This window comes from Alligator mississippiensis, chromosome 4 (assembly GCF_030867095.1).
Source record: "Alligator mississippiensis isolate rAllMis1 chromosome 4, rAllMis1, whole genome shotgun sequence".
Classification (NCBI taxonomy): Eukaryota; Metazoa; Chordata; order Crocodylia; family Alligatoridae; genus Alligator; species Alligator mississippiensis.
Window position 1 is genome coordinate 501,701 of NC_081827.1, and position 16,242 is coordinate 517,942.

Genomic DNA, 16,242 nt, shown 5'->3' on the forward strand with positions numbered 1-16,242 from the left:
AGGGGCAAATCAGTAAGAAGCAGGTGTCCCAATTAAACACTAGCCCAATACAGATGAGTGTCATTGGATTTCAGTTAAAAAAAAAAAAAATCGAACCGACTCTTTGGCGTGCTCGTAAACCGGACGTCCGCTCCCGCCTGGAAGAGGCACCGTGAACAGCTGCAGGCTACAGCCGTGGAGAGCAAGAATTCAGGGTCAAGACGGGGATCGAGTTAAGGGCCGTGCAGCCCAATGGGAAGCCCGAGTTGGAGGGAAGGAGGGAGGGAGAGGAGACGGGGCTGGGCTGGATGAGAGTCAGCAAAGTGGAAAGAAAATTAAGAGGCTTTTCAAACCGCCGAAACAAACAGCTGCAGGCCTCATTCACGCTTCCTGGGCAATGCAGGCGATGAATGTCGGAGGGGGTCGCAGCCCTGCTTGGGATTCTGCATGGCGCGCCAAGCCTGCAGGGAGACGAGAGGTTATCTGTGTTTTTAGAAGATGGCTTTTAATTTGCCCACTTTCCCAGCACCAGCTGGCAGGCCACGTCAATCACGGCTCGGTAATCTGCGCCTGCATTGTCACCGGGCCCGCAGCCCTTCCTGCGCACGTTTCCACGTGGGCATGTCCAGCATGCACAACTCCAGCAGAGACGCTGGCCGCTCACAACATCTGCAACAAGAACTTTTCAGCAAGGCGTCAGGAAATTCAGATTCAAAGCTCTAAGCGCACAGTCGCCTTTCTGAGCGAGCGCCAGATCAGGACCGTTACCACCATCTGCCCCAGAGACGCCTGCAACAGAAGATTTATCCCCGCTGCAACTAGCAGAGAAGTACGTCCGGGGCACAGATCTGCAGTTTCCATCACTGTTCAAATCTGCGACATAGTAAATGCACTACTGTAAAGTCTGCCAACACCCAAGCTAATTATCTGGCACAGTAATACCAGAACAGCCCGCCCAGTGCTGGGCTCCTTGCAGATCTGCTGGGCACCGCAATCCTGCCGTTCCCCTGCTAATCCGCTATGATTTCTAACTCAGCGCCCTTTGCCACTGCACCGCTGCCCTGCCCTGCAGCCTGGTCTGCCGCGCTGCCCGCCGGTTCTTGCGAGCAGAGAAAATAAGCTGTCAAAACACTGCTGTTGTTTTGATTTACAAAAGTATCCTCTCCGGATATTAAAATAAGACTCTAACTTGTTTGACTTGTTACCTAATCAAATTTGAAGTCTGACCTCAAAAGCTGATTGGGAAGGGGGGGGCGATATAATATCTTCTCTGGTGGGAGATTTCCATCCTGTTATTATTTATTTCTTATGCAAGTGTGTCCCAGATGTGCTAGAAGCACTCCTGCCCCGAGTTTGGGCACGCTCCCTGGCCCCAGCAGCACAGCGAAGGCTGGTGAGAGCAGGCCACTCACCCTGCTCCCTGCTGCAGGGGAGTCTGGTCTGACTTCAGGGTTTGCAGACAGTTTATTTGACATCAGGCAATCCTGTCCCTGCAGCACACACAAGCAAAGAAACTGCAGACACACAAGCAACAACCCAACCCAACCCAACCCTCTCTGTGGCTCCATCCTCATTCATTAAGTATCAGTTTCAGCTGTTTCCCAGCCTGCCAACCAAGCAGACTATTGCCTACCAACCACCTCCAGCTGGGTTCCAGCCTCCTGAAGCCTGAGCACCTCTTCACAGGTGGGAAGAGGGGACACAACAGATGTGCAAAGTGATAACAGATGATGGTTATTTTAGTTCCTGCCACCTACACAACAGTTCACTTAACTCCTCTATGTTTCTTAAACCCACTAGGATCCAATCTTCGAGTCTGCTGCAGAGGCAATGGGGTAAAGGTGGCATGAAGACAATACCATTAGCTGGATCCAAAGGTCCACAGCCCTCAGTGAAAGGGAAAGCAGCTGCAGGTCTGACCATTGCCATCACATCTCTGCTGTTATGTCCAAGAAAACAAGTATACCAACGTGAGACAAATCTTGAGGGTCCCCAAAGAGAGCAACTGGCTGCCTCTCTGCCCTGTTGAGGGCACATGGGTAGGATCTAGCACCTACTTCCATGTAGATGTAGGAAAAATGGGACTTTGACAGGGATTTAGGTGGAGAAGGCCACGGCCGTGTGGAACGGCTGTGGGTCATGAGCCCTATGCACATGAGACGGGCTAGAAAACAGAGAAGCGGACAAGCCGGGTATCAAGACCGGAGTGGAAGAAGTACATGGGTGATGCAAAAAGAGACAAGGGTAGAAGCAGGGAAATAATCCTGAAGGAAATGAAAACCTTGAACTTGACATGGTGGAGAATCCAGTGGAAGGATGCAGAGGAAGATGGAAATGACCTGGTCAAAACATGGGCTAGAAAGGCGGTCTTAACGGCTGAGGGGTCAAGCTGTGAATCCAAGGGGCAATGTAGGTGTCAGGTGATGGGATCCCGGCCAAGAAACCTAACAGTAGGGACCACAGGACAGGGTGCATCGCAGGAACGAGAAGCAGCAGCAGACTTGGTTATTCACCGTTCACCTTTGCACCGGTCGCTCTCCTAGCTTTTCGGATACGATCCCAGAGCCGCCTCGGTGATGCCTCATGCTCTTCCTTTCAGCCCCCCTGCAGCCCTCCTGGAGACCCCCAAACTATTCAGGAGCCAACGTTAACTCCATGGGTCCTTCTGTTGGATTTCAATAGCCTTCCCCTAAATATATTCATAGAAAACACAGGGTACGTGCTCAGTACTTATCAATATTCAAAACAGTTTTTCATTTAAAGCTTTGGCGTTGGCATTTCCTACCAAGATAGAGAAGCTTATTTTCAGTCCTGCTGTCCCCACACCCTCTCCAGTGTAACCCATCAGCTCTTGGACAGGAAAGAGATTGGATTTTTCCCCCCATTACTAAAGAGTCAGATGCAGATCAGACAGGCTTTTAGAAGTTTAATTTAGGAGACAGTAATGTGAAACCTACATCAAGCTAATGGAGAGCGGAGAGGCAGAGCAGGATGCAGATGCAGCGAGACAAGCACGGGGAGACGGTGGGTTACAGCTGAGGTTCGGTGCTCAAACCCCACGAAACACAACCACGCTGTGCCGAGATGCCGAGAGCTCCTGGAAGAGGACCGACCGCGGCCGTCTCCCAGCACAGCTGACCTGCTTCCCTGGGCAAACCATGTTCTCCCCGGACTTGGGCCTGGTCCTGTGCACCCTGGGAATGCCAGTGCAGGATCAGGCCCCTCAAGCCCTGGAGCACCGACCCAGCTTCCTGAGACGTGCCCCGGGACGTGCCCAGGTGGCTGGAGAGCACGGGCAGCTCTCGCACCCTGAAGTAAACAGACGTCCACCGCTAAACGGCACCACGAATTGGTACCACCTTTTGCAGACAAGTTTCGTTGGGTAGATGTGATATCTTTTATTAGACCAACTAAATAGCTGGAAAATGCCTTTTGGGCATTTGTGGTGCGACAAGGAGTGTGGACCTCTGTGTGCTTGGCCTGAAACATTTTATAGTGGCATAAAGGCAATGAAAGGCAACCCCTGTCTCCACCCTCTGGTTAATGCACCAGACTGGCACAAGCTGCCCGTGGGGAGCCATATGGGGACGGACATGGAAGACAAGTCCAGAAAGTTTTCAAACCCGGTGATGGGGTATGCCCTTATTACCTGAACACCACGTGGCCCGAATCCCAGGGCCAGGGTGAAAACTTGGCCCGGCAGTCAGTCCTCAGAGGCACAGCTAAGCCGAGAGGCTCAGGTTTGGGGGCTCAAGCATCAGCCCCTCACTAGCTGCTCTGTGCCGGTGCATCTTTGCAAGACCCAGCCCTTGGCCAGGGGAAAGCCAGGCATGGAGTGTCGTCCGGGGGGGCTGGCTTAGGACCGCAGCCTTGTCTGGTCTCCACGAGAGCCCCCAACGCCAGCCCAGGGGTGGCTTCTAGAGCCGGGGAGCCCAGGCTCCTTCCCAGCCCGAGACCCCAGCCCTTCCGCATCTCGCCCTCCCTGGGTCTCCACAGCCCGGGCTCAAGGAGCTACATCCAATTGCACTCCTGAGAAAGGGACATTGCTACGCAGACCAAATGTAACCTCAAGTTCCCAGCAGCAAAGCAGACGGTCTCTTTACTGTGGGCATTTCCTGGGGCAAAGGCCATCCAGCCTGAGGCTCTCTGTTCCCGCAGTCCCTCTGGCCCCGGTCTAGCCCATGCAGCCCTATGCACCCTCAAAGGTACCCAGCTGCCCCCTTTCCAGTCTCTCCAGTTCCCTCTGCCTCCAGACTCATCTGCAAGGAGATGACAACCCTTTATTCATGCTCTTCTCTCCATGGTTATGCTCATCTTCCCCATCTCACCTTCGTTGGTACGCCAACAACTTGCCTGCAGGCCCTGTAGCACCACCATGCACCCCACAAGATCTGGCAACACCAGCACCAGGTGCAGGGGCCTGTGCAGCATATTGGGAGCAGACCATAAAGAAAGTTTGGACTGGAGACGCAACAAAGACGGAGATGCGTTAACAAAGCTGTTCAACAAATGCTATAGGTCCTTCTCCTCTTGTCCCCACCTGTAGGCAACCCTGGCAAGGGCTATAATCACTCTCCTTTCTCTACGTGCTACCATTGTAGGTAAACTGAGTCATGCGACATTATAACAACTTCAGCACAATTAAAACAGAAATATTGCACTAAACCCCATAGCCCGTCACACACCCCCTCAGCTCGCCTGCACTTCCACCGTGCATCGGACAGAGAAGAACAGGGCACGGTGGGATTACAGGGCAGGGCTGTCAAGTTAGGATCAGGAGAGCCAGGACTGAGGAGAAGTAGGATACGAGAGTCCCTGAGCTGACCCTGTGTCTCACTGAAACCTTGGGATTTTCCCAAGAAGCGCGTCATATTATCCAAATCAGCCAGACATACGCTGGATTCTTTTGTCGGCAAAGGACTAGATATTGGGGGTGTCCCTCATCTCCCTCCTGGGCACTTCACCTGGGCAGGGATCAGAGATGTCCCTCCTTCCTGCCAGGGCAGCAAGCAACTGAAGCTGGGGACCCCCACGATGCCTGCGCCGTTTCAGTTTTCAGCTCACCAAGTCACTCAAAGACAAGGCACCGAAGAGCCAGTCCAGGCACCCATGCCCACCGCCACGGACTCGTTAGCGGCCAGCCCCCAGCCTTCCCTGCCTGGCCCGGGCAGGGTCACGAGCGCTCGCACACGGGCCGTGGCAGACGTAGCTAAACCCCCAAACCACGGCTTCACACCCGCCGCGGGGCAGGAGACAGAAGGAGCGCTCTGCTCCTCTGCAATCAGTGCAGCACAGGCAAGGTCACTGGAGTTACTTCGCATATTGAGCCAGCTAATCAACCCAGACGGCAGAGCCCAGACACCGGGAGAGGCATCAGCTGCTGAAGAGCGCTGCAAGGAGAGTCTGCTGATAAGACAGCCGATTCCCCGGAGCTGGGCTCTCCGGCAGGCAGCCTGTGGCCTGCGTGGGGTTCAATCGCAGCCCCCCCGGCTCTCACCTCCCGCCGTTCCCCACGGTCCCCGGGCTTCTCCCTCCTCCAGCTGCCACTTTCAGCCCTTGCTTCCAGGGCAGCGTAGGGCGGCAGCTGCCGCTGGTCCAGGCCATGCCGGAGGAGGCAACTGGGGCTGCACAAAGGGTAGACAGACGTGCCTGCGTGGGGTAACAGTGGGGGGATGCCTGTGAGGGCATGTGGCCCTGGGGGGCTCCGAAGCAGGACAGCACTGCTGTAGGGAATCGGGGATGAAGACTGCACCCCTGACACCCCAGCACCCCTGACGGAGCCTGGCCCCTCGTGCACAGCAAGATCCACATGTCCTGAAAGGTGTCCGGCAATGCGGGCAACAAGGCCACATGCCTCCTGGCTATTAAAGGCCAGTAAAAAACACAAGGCCGCTCTGCTGAGCAACCAGTCCACGTCCTCTGCAACCTCCCTTCCTTGAAGGGAAACCTCTCAGCGAGGGTCACCACCCAGGTTTCCACCCGAGGTCCGTCAGTGCCGCACGGCACGCAATCGGGACTCGGGGCTGCCCGCAGTGCCGAATGGGGGCCTGGAAAAGCAATGAACGAGTCTAAGGGGAGAAGCAGATGTTGCCGAACGAAGGGCACCGAGCTGGGGCGGGATGTGTCCCGCCACAGCTGCTGTGCTTTATTGGGCAAAACAAACAAGGGTTTGATGCAGGACAATGTTCCCCTTGCCAGACCCTTGGCTGAGCTCGTTCAGTCAGGCCCGATCTTGTCTTGGGCAGGGGGCTGGACTAGATGCGACCTTGTGAGGTCCCTTCTTGCCCAACTTTTTCTATCATCCTAAGCGGTATGAGTAGCCTGTGTGCGCGGCACGCGGCAGATCCAGAAAGGAGCAAGAAGAACAACAGCAGATCAGCAAGGGAGCAGGCAGCAGAGCAGCAGATCAGGCAGGGGAAGGGGATCGGAGTGGCACTCGGTAGGGGCGGGGGAATTAGATGGTGGCCCCACTGATCTAGAGTCCACCAGGTCACTGGCCCTCTGCCAGCGACCTGATCCTCTACAGGGCCAGTCCAACAACAGCACTTAAAACTTTTCCACCTAATGGACTAACCAAATCACAGATGTATTTAGTCAGTCCATAAGGTGCAAATCTTTCCCACCTTCTGCTTGGCTTCAGACTAACCCCGCGAACTACCTCTCTTTAGTGACAACCTTAGCATTGCTCCTTCCGCCAACAAGTCCAAACCGATGAACAAACAAAAAGAAAAAACCTAAGCCTCTTCCCAGAAAAGTAAAGTTTCCAGAAGGAGGCTCAAGTGGTCTGCAGGTGTATCTACACATGCATTAACGTGCCGTAGTTAATGTACATTAATTTAGTACCTCCATTGTGAGGTATTAGGAAAATGTGCATTGACTAAAGAGCATGGGGCACTTTTACATGTGCTCTGTGGACCGGAGGTGCGGCACTTTAATTAGAGCAGCTCTAAGAGCCGCTGTAATTAGTGCCACTGCGTCTCCTGTATCAGCATCCCCGTGCCTACAAAGGCGGCAGGGGTGCTTGAACTAAAGCTCATTCAACGAGCATTAATTCACACACCCCCACTGCCATTTTTAAGTGTGGGGATGTTGATACACAAGACGCAGGAGGTTGCTGGAGCACGGCAATTGCCACAGTTAATCAAATCTGCTCTGATGCGCTGCAATTCCAGCACGTCGGAGCAGCCTCGGTGCTTGTGCATGGGCGCCCATGGTTTCCAGTGACACTTTAACGTGCACTTGCCTATTGTAATGCGTATTAGCAAAAGTGCATGGTTTTTTATGACACTTTAATGTGCATTAAAATAGGCTAATGCACATTAAAGTGCATGTGTAGATGCACCCACTGAATATAAAAGGTGTTAGCTAGTCCAGTAACAAGTGGCAGCATGAAATCATGAGAGAGGGAGGCAGCCCCAACACCACTTTATGCCAGGACTCGATGCTTTGCAGAACTTCCTCTCTGGCTTGGGCCAGCAGCTTTGCCCCCCACATCCCTCCCCGACGGGAGCAGGGGACACCGAGATAGCAAATCTGAGAACTGTGTGCTGCAGTAAGCTGGCGTCCAGGCAGTTTTGACAACACACCCAGCATCAGACCACAAGTGACGTCCTGCCATTGTCCCCACGGCACAGACTGATTTAGGACTCAAGCCAAGAGCCAACGCCTGGCACCAAGGGGCTTTGTACTCACACATCAGCTCCCAACTAGCAGAACATGTCACACACTGTCCTCCTTGTAACCCCGGTGCCCGTTCCTGGGTCTGTGCAACTGCTCTTCCTCCATTACTCCAGCTTAGCCTCTTGTCATCAGGCATGGCTATCCCAGCTCTGGCCGGTGCGGTAACCCCAACGGTGCCCAAGGGCTGCCTGTTTTTGTGTAACTCACCCCCACCAGGAGTCGCACATGCAAAGCAGTAATTTTCAGATGTGCAGAGTCTTCCCCATTTTCCACCACCAACAAAAACCTTTGTTATCATTGAGTGAAGGGTGCCTGCTTGCATCGCATGCCTTTGCAGAAACCTGATGTCAAAGGAAGACCCTAAGGCAGCTTCAACTCAGCCTTCCTTGAGCAGGGCACCAAGACCCCTGCGAGCACAGGTATTCACACCGCCGCTCTGCAGACGGCACGGGATACTTAGGGAGTACGGCGCTCCATCGGTGCGCAGCAGAATCGAACGCTTTCTCTTTGTCAGGGCAAAACCTCCTGCAAGTGAGCTAGCCCCAACAGCTGCTGCCTCTGCCAAACCTCCAGCATGCTTCATAACTGTTCCAGCGCCACCATCCCTTTGACCAGCAAAACTAGCGCTGAGCAGCTTCACCTGTCTGTACTTAGCCCCCTCAGATGCACTCCGCTGCTGCCCAGCACCACGACAAGGCAACCCCAGCTCACTACAACTCTTGCAAGTCTTGTGGAGCTCAGCAAAGTGAACTTCATATACATCTTTTCCTGTGTTTTCAGTCTCCTAATATCATGGTCCCACCTCCACCTCCACCGGTCGCTCCAGCTGCTTCTGCCACCGTTCAATACAGGTACCGCGTGCACAGCGAATGCAGCCGGAGTGCATGAAAGGATTTCCTAGAGGCTAGGGTCAGCTCTGGCCAGGCCAGCCCAGGGACAGCTAGGCCTGTTCAATTAGCAGGCTCAGCTAGGAGGTGTCTAGGCACTTCCTAGGAAGGGGCCGAGCTGCAGAAGGAGGCTCCTGCACCAGGGGACTGAAGGGAGGGAGCTGTTGGGAGCAGTTGCCTGGGGCAGGCAGAGGCATTGCTTGAGGTTTTGCTTAAGCTCTGTGTTAGGGAATGGAGCTGCACCCCCAAAAGATGCAGGTGGGCGCATCAGCAAGGCTGGGGGAACAGGCCAGCTGCCTTCGGCACAGGAAAGCAGCTCATGACACGCCTGCAAGACGTCGGCGTTCAGACTGCAGTCAAGGCATCTTAACTAGTTCCCAGTTTTCAGAGGTTTGAGATTTTTGTACCTGACTTTTTAGAAAAGCACAAGGCACCAACCTGCATCCGCAACGCCACTTAAACAAAAGCTTTGTCAGTGCATGTCTCAGGTTTTTCAGAGAAATACGCATGTTGTGTGGGAGTTAGTGGTCAATTGGGCCAGCTGTAGTCACTGCACAGTCTTCTAGTGAAAGCTCTGGGTAAAGGATGCTGTGAGCTGCCTTCATCTTTTTTCACTGCTTGCCACAGGATGGTGATAACAGTCACTTTGGGCAATGTTTGGAGGATGGAGAGGGTGCAGAAATCATGATTCTGCTGCTGCGTTTTCTCTGGTTAATGGGTACCACTTCATTGTTGGGCACGCTGCTACTTTCTCAGCTGAACGATTATGGTAGCAGTGTAAGTCTTCTCACGGACAGACATAATGCAGCCTCTTGCAGGAGACTCAGACCTTTCTTAAAACAGGAAGTCATATTTTCCAAGAAGTTAAACACACAAACTTCACCTCTCAGGTCTCTGTCAGACACGGGGTTCAAAACAGGGAACAGCCGGGTTTCCAGGCCCACGGCATACTCCTTCAATTCATCAGGTTACGGTGACAACTGCTGCCGGCACTCGCAGCGCCCGATCTCCGGGGTACGGAAACACTTCGTTCGGAAAACCAAACCTGTCTGCTAACTTTTGCAGCCTTGGTTTTCCCGGAGACAACAGATGTCATGCGTTAGCACGCGTGTTTGTCACAAGACCGACTCCTCCCAGAAGTCACGGGACTGGCGTGTCCACGTGTCACCCCTCCAATCAGGCTTAAAGAGTGGCGGAAAGCACTGCCACCTCCTCCAGCACGTGTGAAGCAAGGACTGGTCACGTGTCCGTAGGGTCCCCCGACTCTGCCAAGCGCCCGCTGGGAAGGTCCCACAAAGCGTGGGACCACGTGGAGGACGAGACGCCACCGTCCGATCCCACGGTGTGCACAAAAGGCTTTGTGCAATGCCGCGCGTCTGGGGGGAAAGGGCCACGTCTCGACAATGTCGTGACCAAACGAGCTCTATTAGTTTTCCACAGTCGAAAAAGGAATGCAACGAAGAGCTGGCATTTCCCGAGGGGTGCCGCCAGTCTAATGAGGGGTGCTGTGCGTCTCAAAACGTGGAGAACCGCTGCCTTACAGATTTCAGACGGAGAGAACCGCTCTGCTTCGCTGGCACTGGCGCTTCCCTACAGTCCACGTCCGAGCCCCGCGTCCTCCCTCGCCGTCGGCTCGTGCAGGACGATCCTGTAAATAGCGCAGACCAGGAGCACGCGGTGTCCCGAGCTGGGAGCAGACGCTGCAGGGCCGGCGCGTTGTCGGAGCACGGAAACACAACAGCAAACGAGAAGAAGCGAGCCTCTGACCAGATGGCTGCATGTGCCCGTCTGAAGCGCCTGTGCCTGAAGTCCGACTCGGAGCCAGCGGTTCTCCCCCTCCGTGCAGTGCGAACGCTCCCGCTGCAGACGTGGCAAATGCCGCGTGTCAGACGTGCCCGTGTCAGACTCCCCTCCAAGAGGGACAATCCCAAGCAAAGCCCCATCTGGATACACAGCAACAAGGCTTCAGCCCTTTACGGACCAGGTGCAGCCTGGTCGACATCCTCAGCTTGCCTTGTAGTTGTCACCATACGGCGATCAAGGTGGAAACGCAGCAAGACGAAGCTTCACCAGCCCGGGACCCGCCGCCCCGTACCCCTGACGCTCACCACCTGTGCTTCTCTAACCGGCCTCTCTCTGCCTGGGCTTCATCACAGGGATGTGCTCCGGTTTCTGGCTGCCTCTTCCCTGGGTGCAGCTTTGAAATCCGCCCCTGGCCTGCAGGCCGTATCCAGAAAGTGGATGGGGGAGCAGGGGCTTTGCTCCCGGCCCTGGCAGCCCCCGGGGCGGGGAGTCTGGGGGGACGAAGCCCCCTTTGTCTGAAGCAAACTCCGCCGAGATCCCGCTCTTCTCAGTCAGGGCTCCGGCGGGTTGCAGAGCTTTCTCAAATGCTAACAAGACTGTTATTTCTTTACATGAACGTGCACTTTATAAAATTTTAATCATTTGCTTGATATGCCTGATCTGCACTGTTTAGTCATTTATATTAAATTAGCTATTAAAAATGATCTGTGTTTATGTTTGTGAGTATTTACTTTTGGTGGGACTGGCTCTTTGGACCTTTCTGGGCTCTCAGAAGGTGTCTGGGGGGGCGACAAGCGAGTCCGGACCCCGTGACGACAGCGGTGCCACCTCATCCCTTCCAGGAGCTGATCGAGCTCCCTCGTAGAAAAGGGCTAGGTGCGCCTGACGCCTGTTGCACGGTGTTGCAGAAGCTCCCTGCTCACGTGGCTACACGCCTGCCACCTGTTCCCAGCCTCAGTTCGTTTAGCCTCGTGCCAAAATCCCCCTGATCGTCCTCTCCGCACCCTTCCAGCTTCCGCTCATCTTTCTCGACTGTGAGAGACCGGAGCTATTGCACGTGAAATGTCACCAGGGCCTTGTATCGGGGCCTTACCGTTTGCTTCTCTCTTTCGTGGAAGTATTTCACCTGACACGCTGAGCTTGCATTTCCCTGTTTCGTGGCCACGTCCCATTGGCGTCTCATAGCTATCTTGTGATCAGTGCACCCAAGTCTTTCTCCTCCAAACTTATTTCCAGCGAATGAGCTGCAAGATTGCAGCAGGATGCTTGTTATTTAGTCCTTGTGTGCATGACCTTGCTCTTGGTACGTTTAAAATTTTATCATATTTCCATTGCTTCAGCCTTCAATGTCATCCAGTTTTCTTGTATGATGCTGTGAACCTGCTTCATACAGGCAGTGCCTACAATCTTTGTGTCACCAGCAAATATCAGTAGCACACTCCTCCTTTGGGGGCTAAAGTCATTAATAAAAATATTTTTTAAAAATTAATCCCAAAACACTCCCTGAGAAACTCCTTCCAGCTCAGCACTTCTCCCTTTAACATCATTTACTCTATTTTCTCTCCCCAGACATTTCCTCACCCATTTTAAAACTCTTGTACTCAACCCCATTTCCTCAGTTTAACTAACAATTTGCCATGTGGCACCCCAATATACGCCTCACTGAAGTCCGGACAGGTGGAAATACCACGCTGCCTTTGTCTGGAAGACTACTTGTTTCGTGAGGAAAGCAACCCAGGCAGTCTGGCACAATCTATCTTTGGTGACCCCACGTTTCCTTCTACCTTATTTTCCATTTATTCTCATGCCTTTAATTATTTTTTCCTTCACAATTTGTCTGTACATCTTGCACACGGCAGAGGTCATGTCGGTAAGCCTGGATCGCTCCCCTGCACCTCTCCCTTCTGCCCTACGTTTGTAATTCTCTCCTCAGTTTCTTTCCATAGGATCATTGGAAAGTTGGGCTGGAAGGGGCCTCACAAATAACTGAAAGGCTGCAGCAAAGAAAGGAGAGGACAAGTGTGCTCCCTTGATGCAGAAGGCAAAGCAATGGCCTTAAGTTGTAGCAAAGCAGATTTATATTCCATCTCAGGGGGGGAAAACCGCCCTGGCTAATAGAGGAAGGCCCAGGATGTGATGGCATCCCCTTCACTGGAGGTTGTCAAGAGGAGGCTGGATAAACACTGGTCAGAGATGGTTTAGGAGGAGGTCTCCTGCATTCATGCAAGGGCTGGACGAGATGACCCTCCAGCCTCAGGATTCACCGATCCAGCTTCACACCCTGCACCAGTAGTTTAATGTCTCCATGTTGTTTGCTGTACAAGCTCCTTATGCCTCTATACAGACCTCGTCACCGATCTCTCACGACTGCCCCCGACATCCTAAACAGATTGGGATTGCGCTATAACTAGCTGTACCATCTACACGAGTATTGCTCTCATCAATAGGAACCATTGCTTTCTTTATTTTGCTACCCAGCATCTTATCTCATGCTGTTCCTTTGCTCTTTCCTGCTTCCTCATTGACTTGGTCTCCCCCTTCCTGTGTATTAAAACCCGGGGCAGATTACACTAGTTTTGTCCAATATTTTTCCCTTGTTTCATATTTTAAAGCTCTCTCTTACTGGTCATACCAGCCTTGACTCTGTAAGGCTGCTACCCAGCACTCTGGGAAGAGTCCTTTCTGCCAACTTCTCCCAGTGACCAAACACAACAAACCCTTCTTCAAAGCACCAGGTCTCAAGCCAGCTGCCGGGCTTAGTTATCTTGACAACCTTGCACCCTCTTCTTCTAGGGACCAGAAGAATCATACTGAAAAGTCACTTCCCTGGGCATTTCCCCAGTGGTGTGGTGGCTCTTGATCCCTTCCAGCAGCAATCTGTCAGCATCACTGCTTGTGCTACCCTCGTCTCCTTTGCTGCATAATGACCCCATTTGGGGAAAACTGACATCTCTGCCCCTGGCTTTGGGGTCAGTGAGCTTCATCGTGGAGCAAAACCTAGCCGTAGGGAACAGCCTGGCCATCTCTGCGTGCCAGGTGCAATTTGCCTTTCACTGGTGGCCTGTGCCCTGAGAGCAACGTCCAGTTTCAGTTAACCCCATGGACAGCTTGTGACAGCAGTGCACCTTGAGCATAGCACGAGCTGCCAGGCAATGCAAGGGCTCAGAAAGCGTTCAGCTGCAAGACCCCTTTCCTCTGCCTGCCTGGGGTGGAGAAGGGGACGCTATCGGGGCTCCAGAGCCTCACCTCCGCGCTCGTGCAAGAGAGGAGTTGGTGTGTGCTCCAGGGGAGTTCAAACCCGGCTTCCTCACCTGGCTCTCAGAAATGAGTCTTGGACACCCAGGGCGTAGCCAACTGCCAGCAGTGACCGGCAGATGTGGGAAAATCCCGCGTCTTGTGCTGCAGAGGTAGTGGTATATAGAGACAGCTTCAGAGTAGAGAGCAGGACACGAACAGGCAACGGGAACGCAGCTGCAACACCCAGCACAGATAACTCACAGCATCGCGCAGGCCTTCCTGCAATGCCCACTCAGAAACGTCTCCAGTGCAAGGGACTTCTGGAAGTCGATTAACTTCCAACTACTTCCTGCCCATCACACAGCCCAGCAAAGCCACTGCAGCTGGCGAAGGGGGGGGCAACACCACAGATCATTTATGAACTGGTGCCTCATTGTGCAACGCTGTGAATAGAGGAAGCAATCTCCTTGCAGGGACTCGAGGCAAAGAAAAGCCGAGACCCGACTGAGGGTACAGGGGCTGCTTTGAACCACGGGCTGTGCCAAGCCCCAGCAGAAGACGGACATGCAGCCCCTCCTGGAAGCGGGACAGCCGCCGCTGCTGCGACGCCTGCAAGTTTCCCAGGTTTGTCTCCCTTTTGGAAAGCGCTGCCGGCGTGATTCAGCATTCCCAGGAGGCAGCGGGTATGTAGGTCGCAGAACCGGAGGGGAGGCACAGGACCGGCGACTGCAACAGGATCCTTGACGACTGCACCTTCCCCGTTAAGCAGAACAGCTCATTTGCATGAGTGACTAAGAAGCTGCCGCTCTCCTCTTCCGGCCCCGCATGGCAGGGCTGAGCCACGGGTACGCGGGTCTCACCCGCCCCCGAGACCCCTCCACAGCCCCGCTCTGCCTTTGCCTTTTGACAAGCCACGTGCATCCCACAGCTGGGCACGCATACAAGCAGGTATTTATGGACAGGGGACTACGAAGAGAGCTGTTACTCCAAGCACTGAGGATACATTCGGAATAAATCAGTCTGCTTTTGGAGGGCTGGACACAGCTGCCCGCCCCAAGGACGTGCTCAGGCCAAGCAGGCTTACCTTGCCGTGCATCATGTCGCATCTGCACCTCTTCAACACATTCTGCCGGGAACCAGCCAGTGCGTCCTTTCACCGTTCCTTCCCAGAAACCACCTTCGCCGATGCTCAGCACTGCGGAGAGAGACGGATGCGAGTCAGGAAAGGGACAACGGTGCACAAATAAATGGCCATCTTAACATGCAAGGGAAGGTGACAGTCCAGCACACAGGGACTAGTCTAGTGGGCACACATGGGGCAACACATGGCAAAAGAAACCTTCCAAAAAACCCTTGCTTGGAAGGGGGTCTGCCCTTCCACCCCGCTCAGAGAGTGCATGAGAGGGGTGGGACGTGCACTGTGATGCCCTTAGGGCACGCAGGAGCAAACCGATGGCCTCCACCCAGTTTACGGGAAAGAGGAGAGAAACGGAGCATTCCACAGAGGTTCTTTTTTTTAATCCAATTTATGTATTTTTAGCAACAAGGTCCCATCCCTGACAGCAGGCTGCACTTTGGGTTTCTGGATTCTCCCGGAGGGCAAGGACCTATTGCCATCACACCACTGTCGGGAAACCGAGGCAGAGAGGGCAAGCAATGTGCCCAGGGCCACGCAGTAATAGGTATCAAAGCTGTAGGAAGTCCCGGCTCTGGCCCACGCTCGCCCTGAAGGAAAACACAGACTCTGATTCTCAGTATCAACAGCAACACCCTCCCTGCCAGAAGGGACAACAGCCCTTTCCCCCCCACAATGTGCCTGCTCCCCAAAGCCTGAGGACACTGACGCCTTAAAGGTGCCCTGGAGATGAACGGGCCGCAGGGAGAAGCAAAATGCATCCTCGCAATGCCTCCCCGGGCACCGGCAGTCGCAGGCTCCCTGCAAGAAGCACAGCCAGGGCCCCTGCGGGCTATGCCAGCAGCAGGTGGAGGTGCCTGGCCTGCAGCCACTGCCCTGCACAGAGCCCACGGCATTGCCTGCTTTGAGGGACAAGGACTTGGACAGGCCTGGGGTGGCCCTGATGGGACAGGTGTGGCCATCGCTCAGTGGGAAGCTGCTCTGTGGGCTCCTCTGACAGCCTGCAGACCTATCTGTGGAAGGCACTGTGCTGGGGGAGCTCGCAGCATCACCCCGAGTCCTCTGCCCCCCACCCCACGATCACCCCCTTTTAACCACAGCCAGCTGTGGCCCAGCCCCGGGCACACAGGCAGGGGCCTCCTGAACCAGCCAGGTCTGAGACGGCACAGAAGCAGGGCTGAGGTGTCCATGCACACGGTCAAGACAAGCGGAGCCTGGGCTACAAGCGAGAGGAAGCACTGCCAGTGCCCTTCCCTGCGAGCAATGGTGCTACAAGGCCCGCTTGCTTAGGGTACAGTGCCCAGGACCCAGATCCGAACGCGACCCCATGCTCGACGGGCTGTCTGCCAGCTCTCGCCCGCCAGCCTTGATGGCAGTTGTTATAGAGTGTGGGAGGCAGCCCTGCTCTCATTGCAGTGACCACCCTACTTGTGGTCAAGGCCTTAGGGCAGGGGCGGGCAAAGTCTAGCCCAAATCAGGCTTATGTGAACTCCATTTCCCAGCAGCCCCTGCCTGTGTCAC

The 16,242-nt window shown here is 54.3% G+C and overlaps 1 protein-coding gene across 4 annotated transcripts in view; it reads right to left on the reverse strand.

Moving 5' to 3' along the window:
* SHANK3 (SH3 and multiple ankyrin repeat domains 3) overlaps nucleotides 1–16,242 on the reverse strand; it is a 534,820-nt gene that overhangs the window by 226,879 nt on the left and 291,699 nt on the right. For all 4 annotated transcript variants that reach the window (XM_059725576.1, XM_059725575.1, XM_059725577.1 and 1 more), the window contains one exon: nucleotides 14,671–14,781. In XM_059725576.1, coding sequence (XP_059581559.1) covers nucleotides 14,671–14,781 — 111 coding nt within the window. The remainder of the gene's footprint in view (nucleotides 1–14,670; nucleotides 14,782–16,242) is intronic.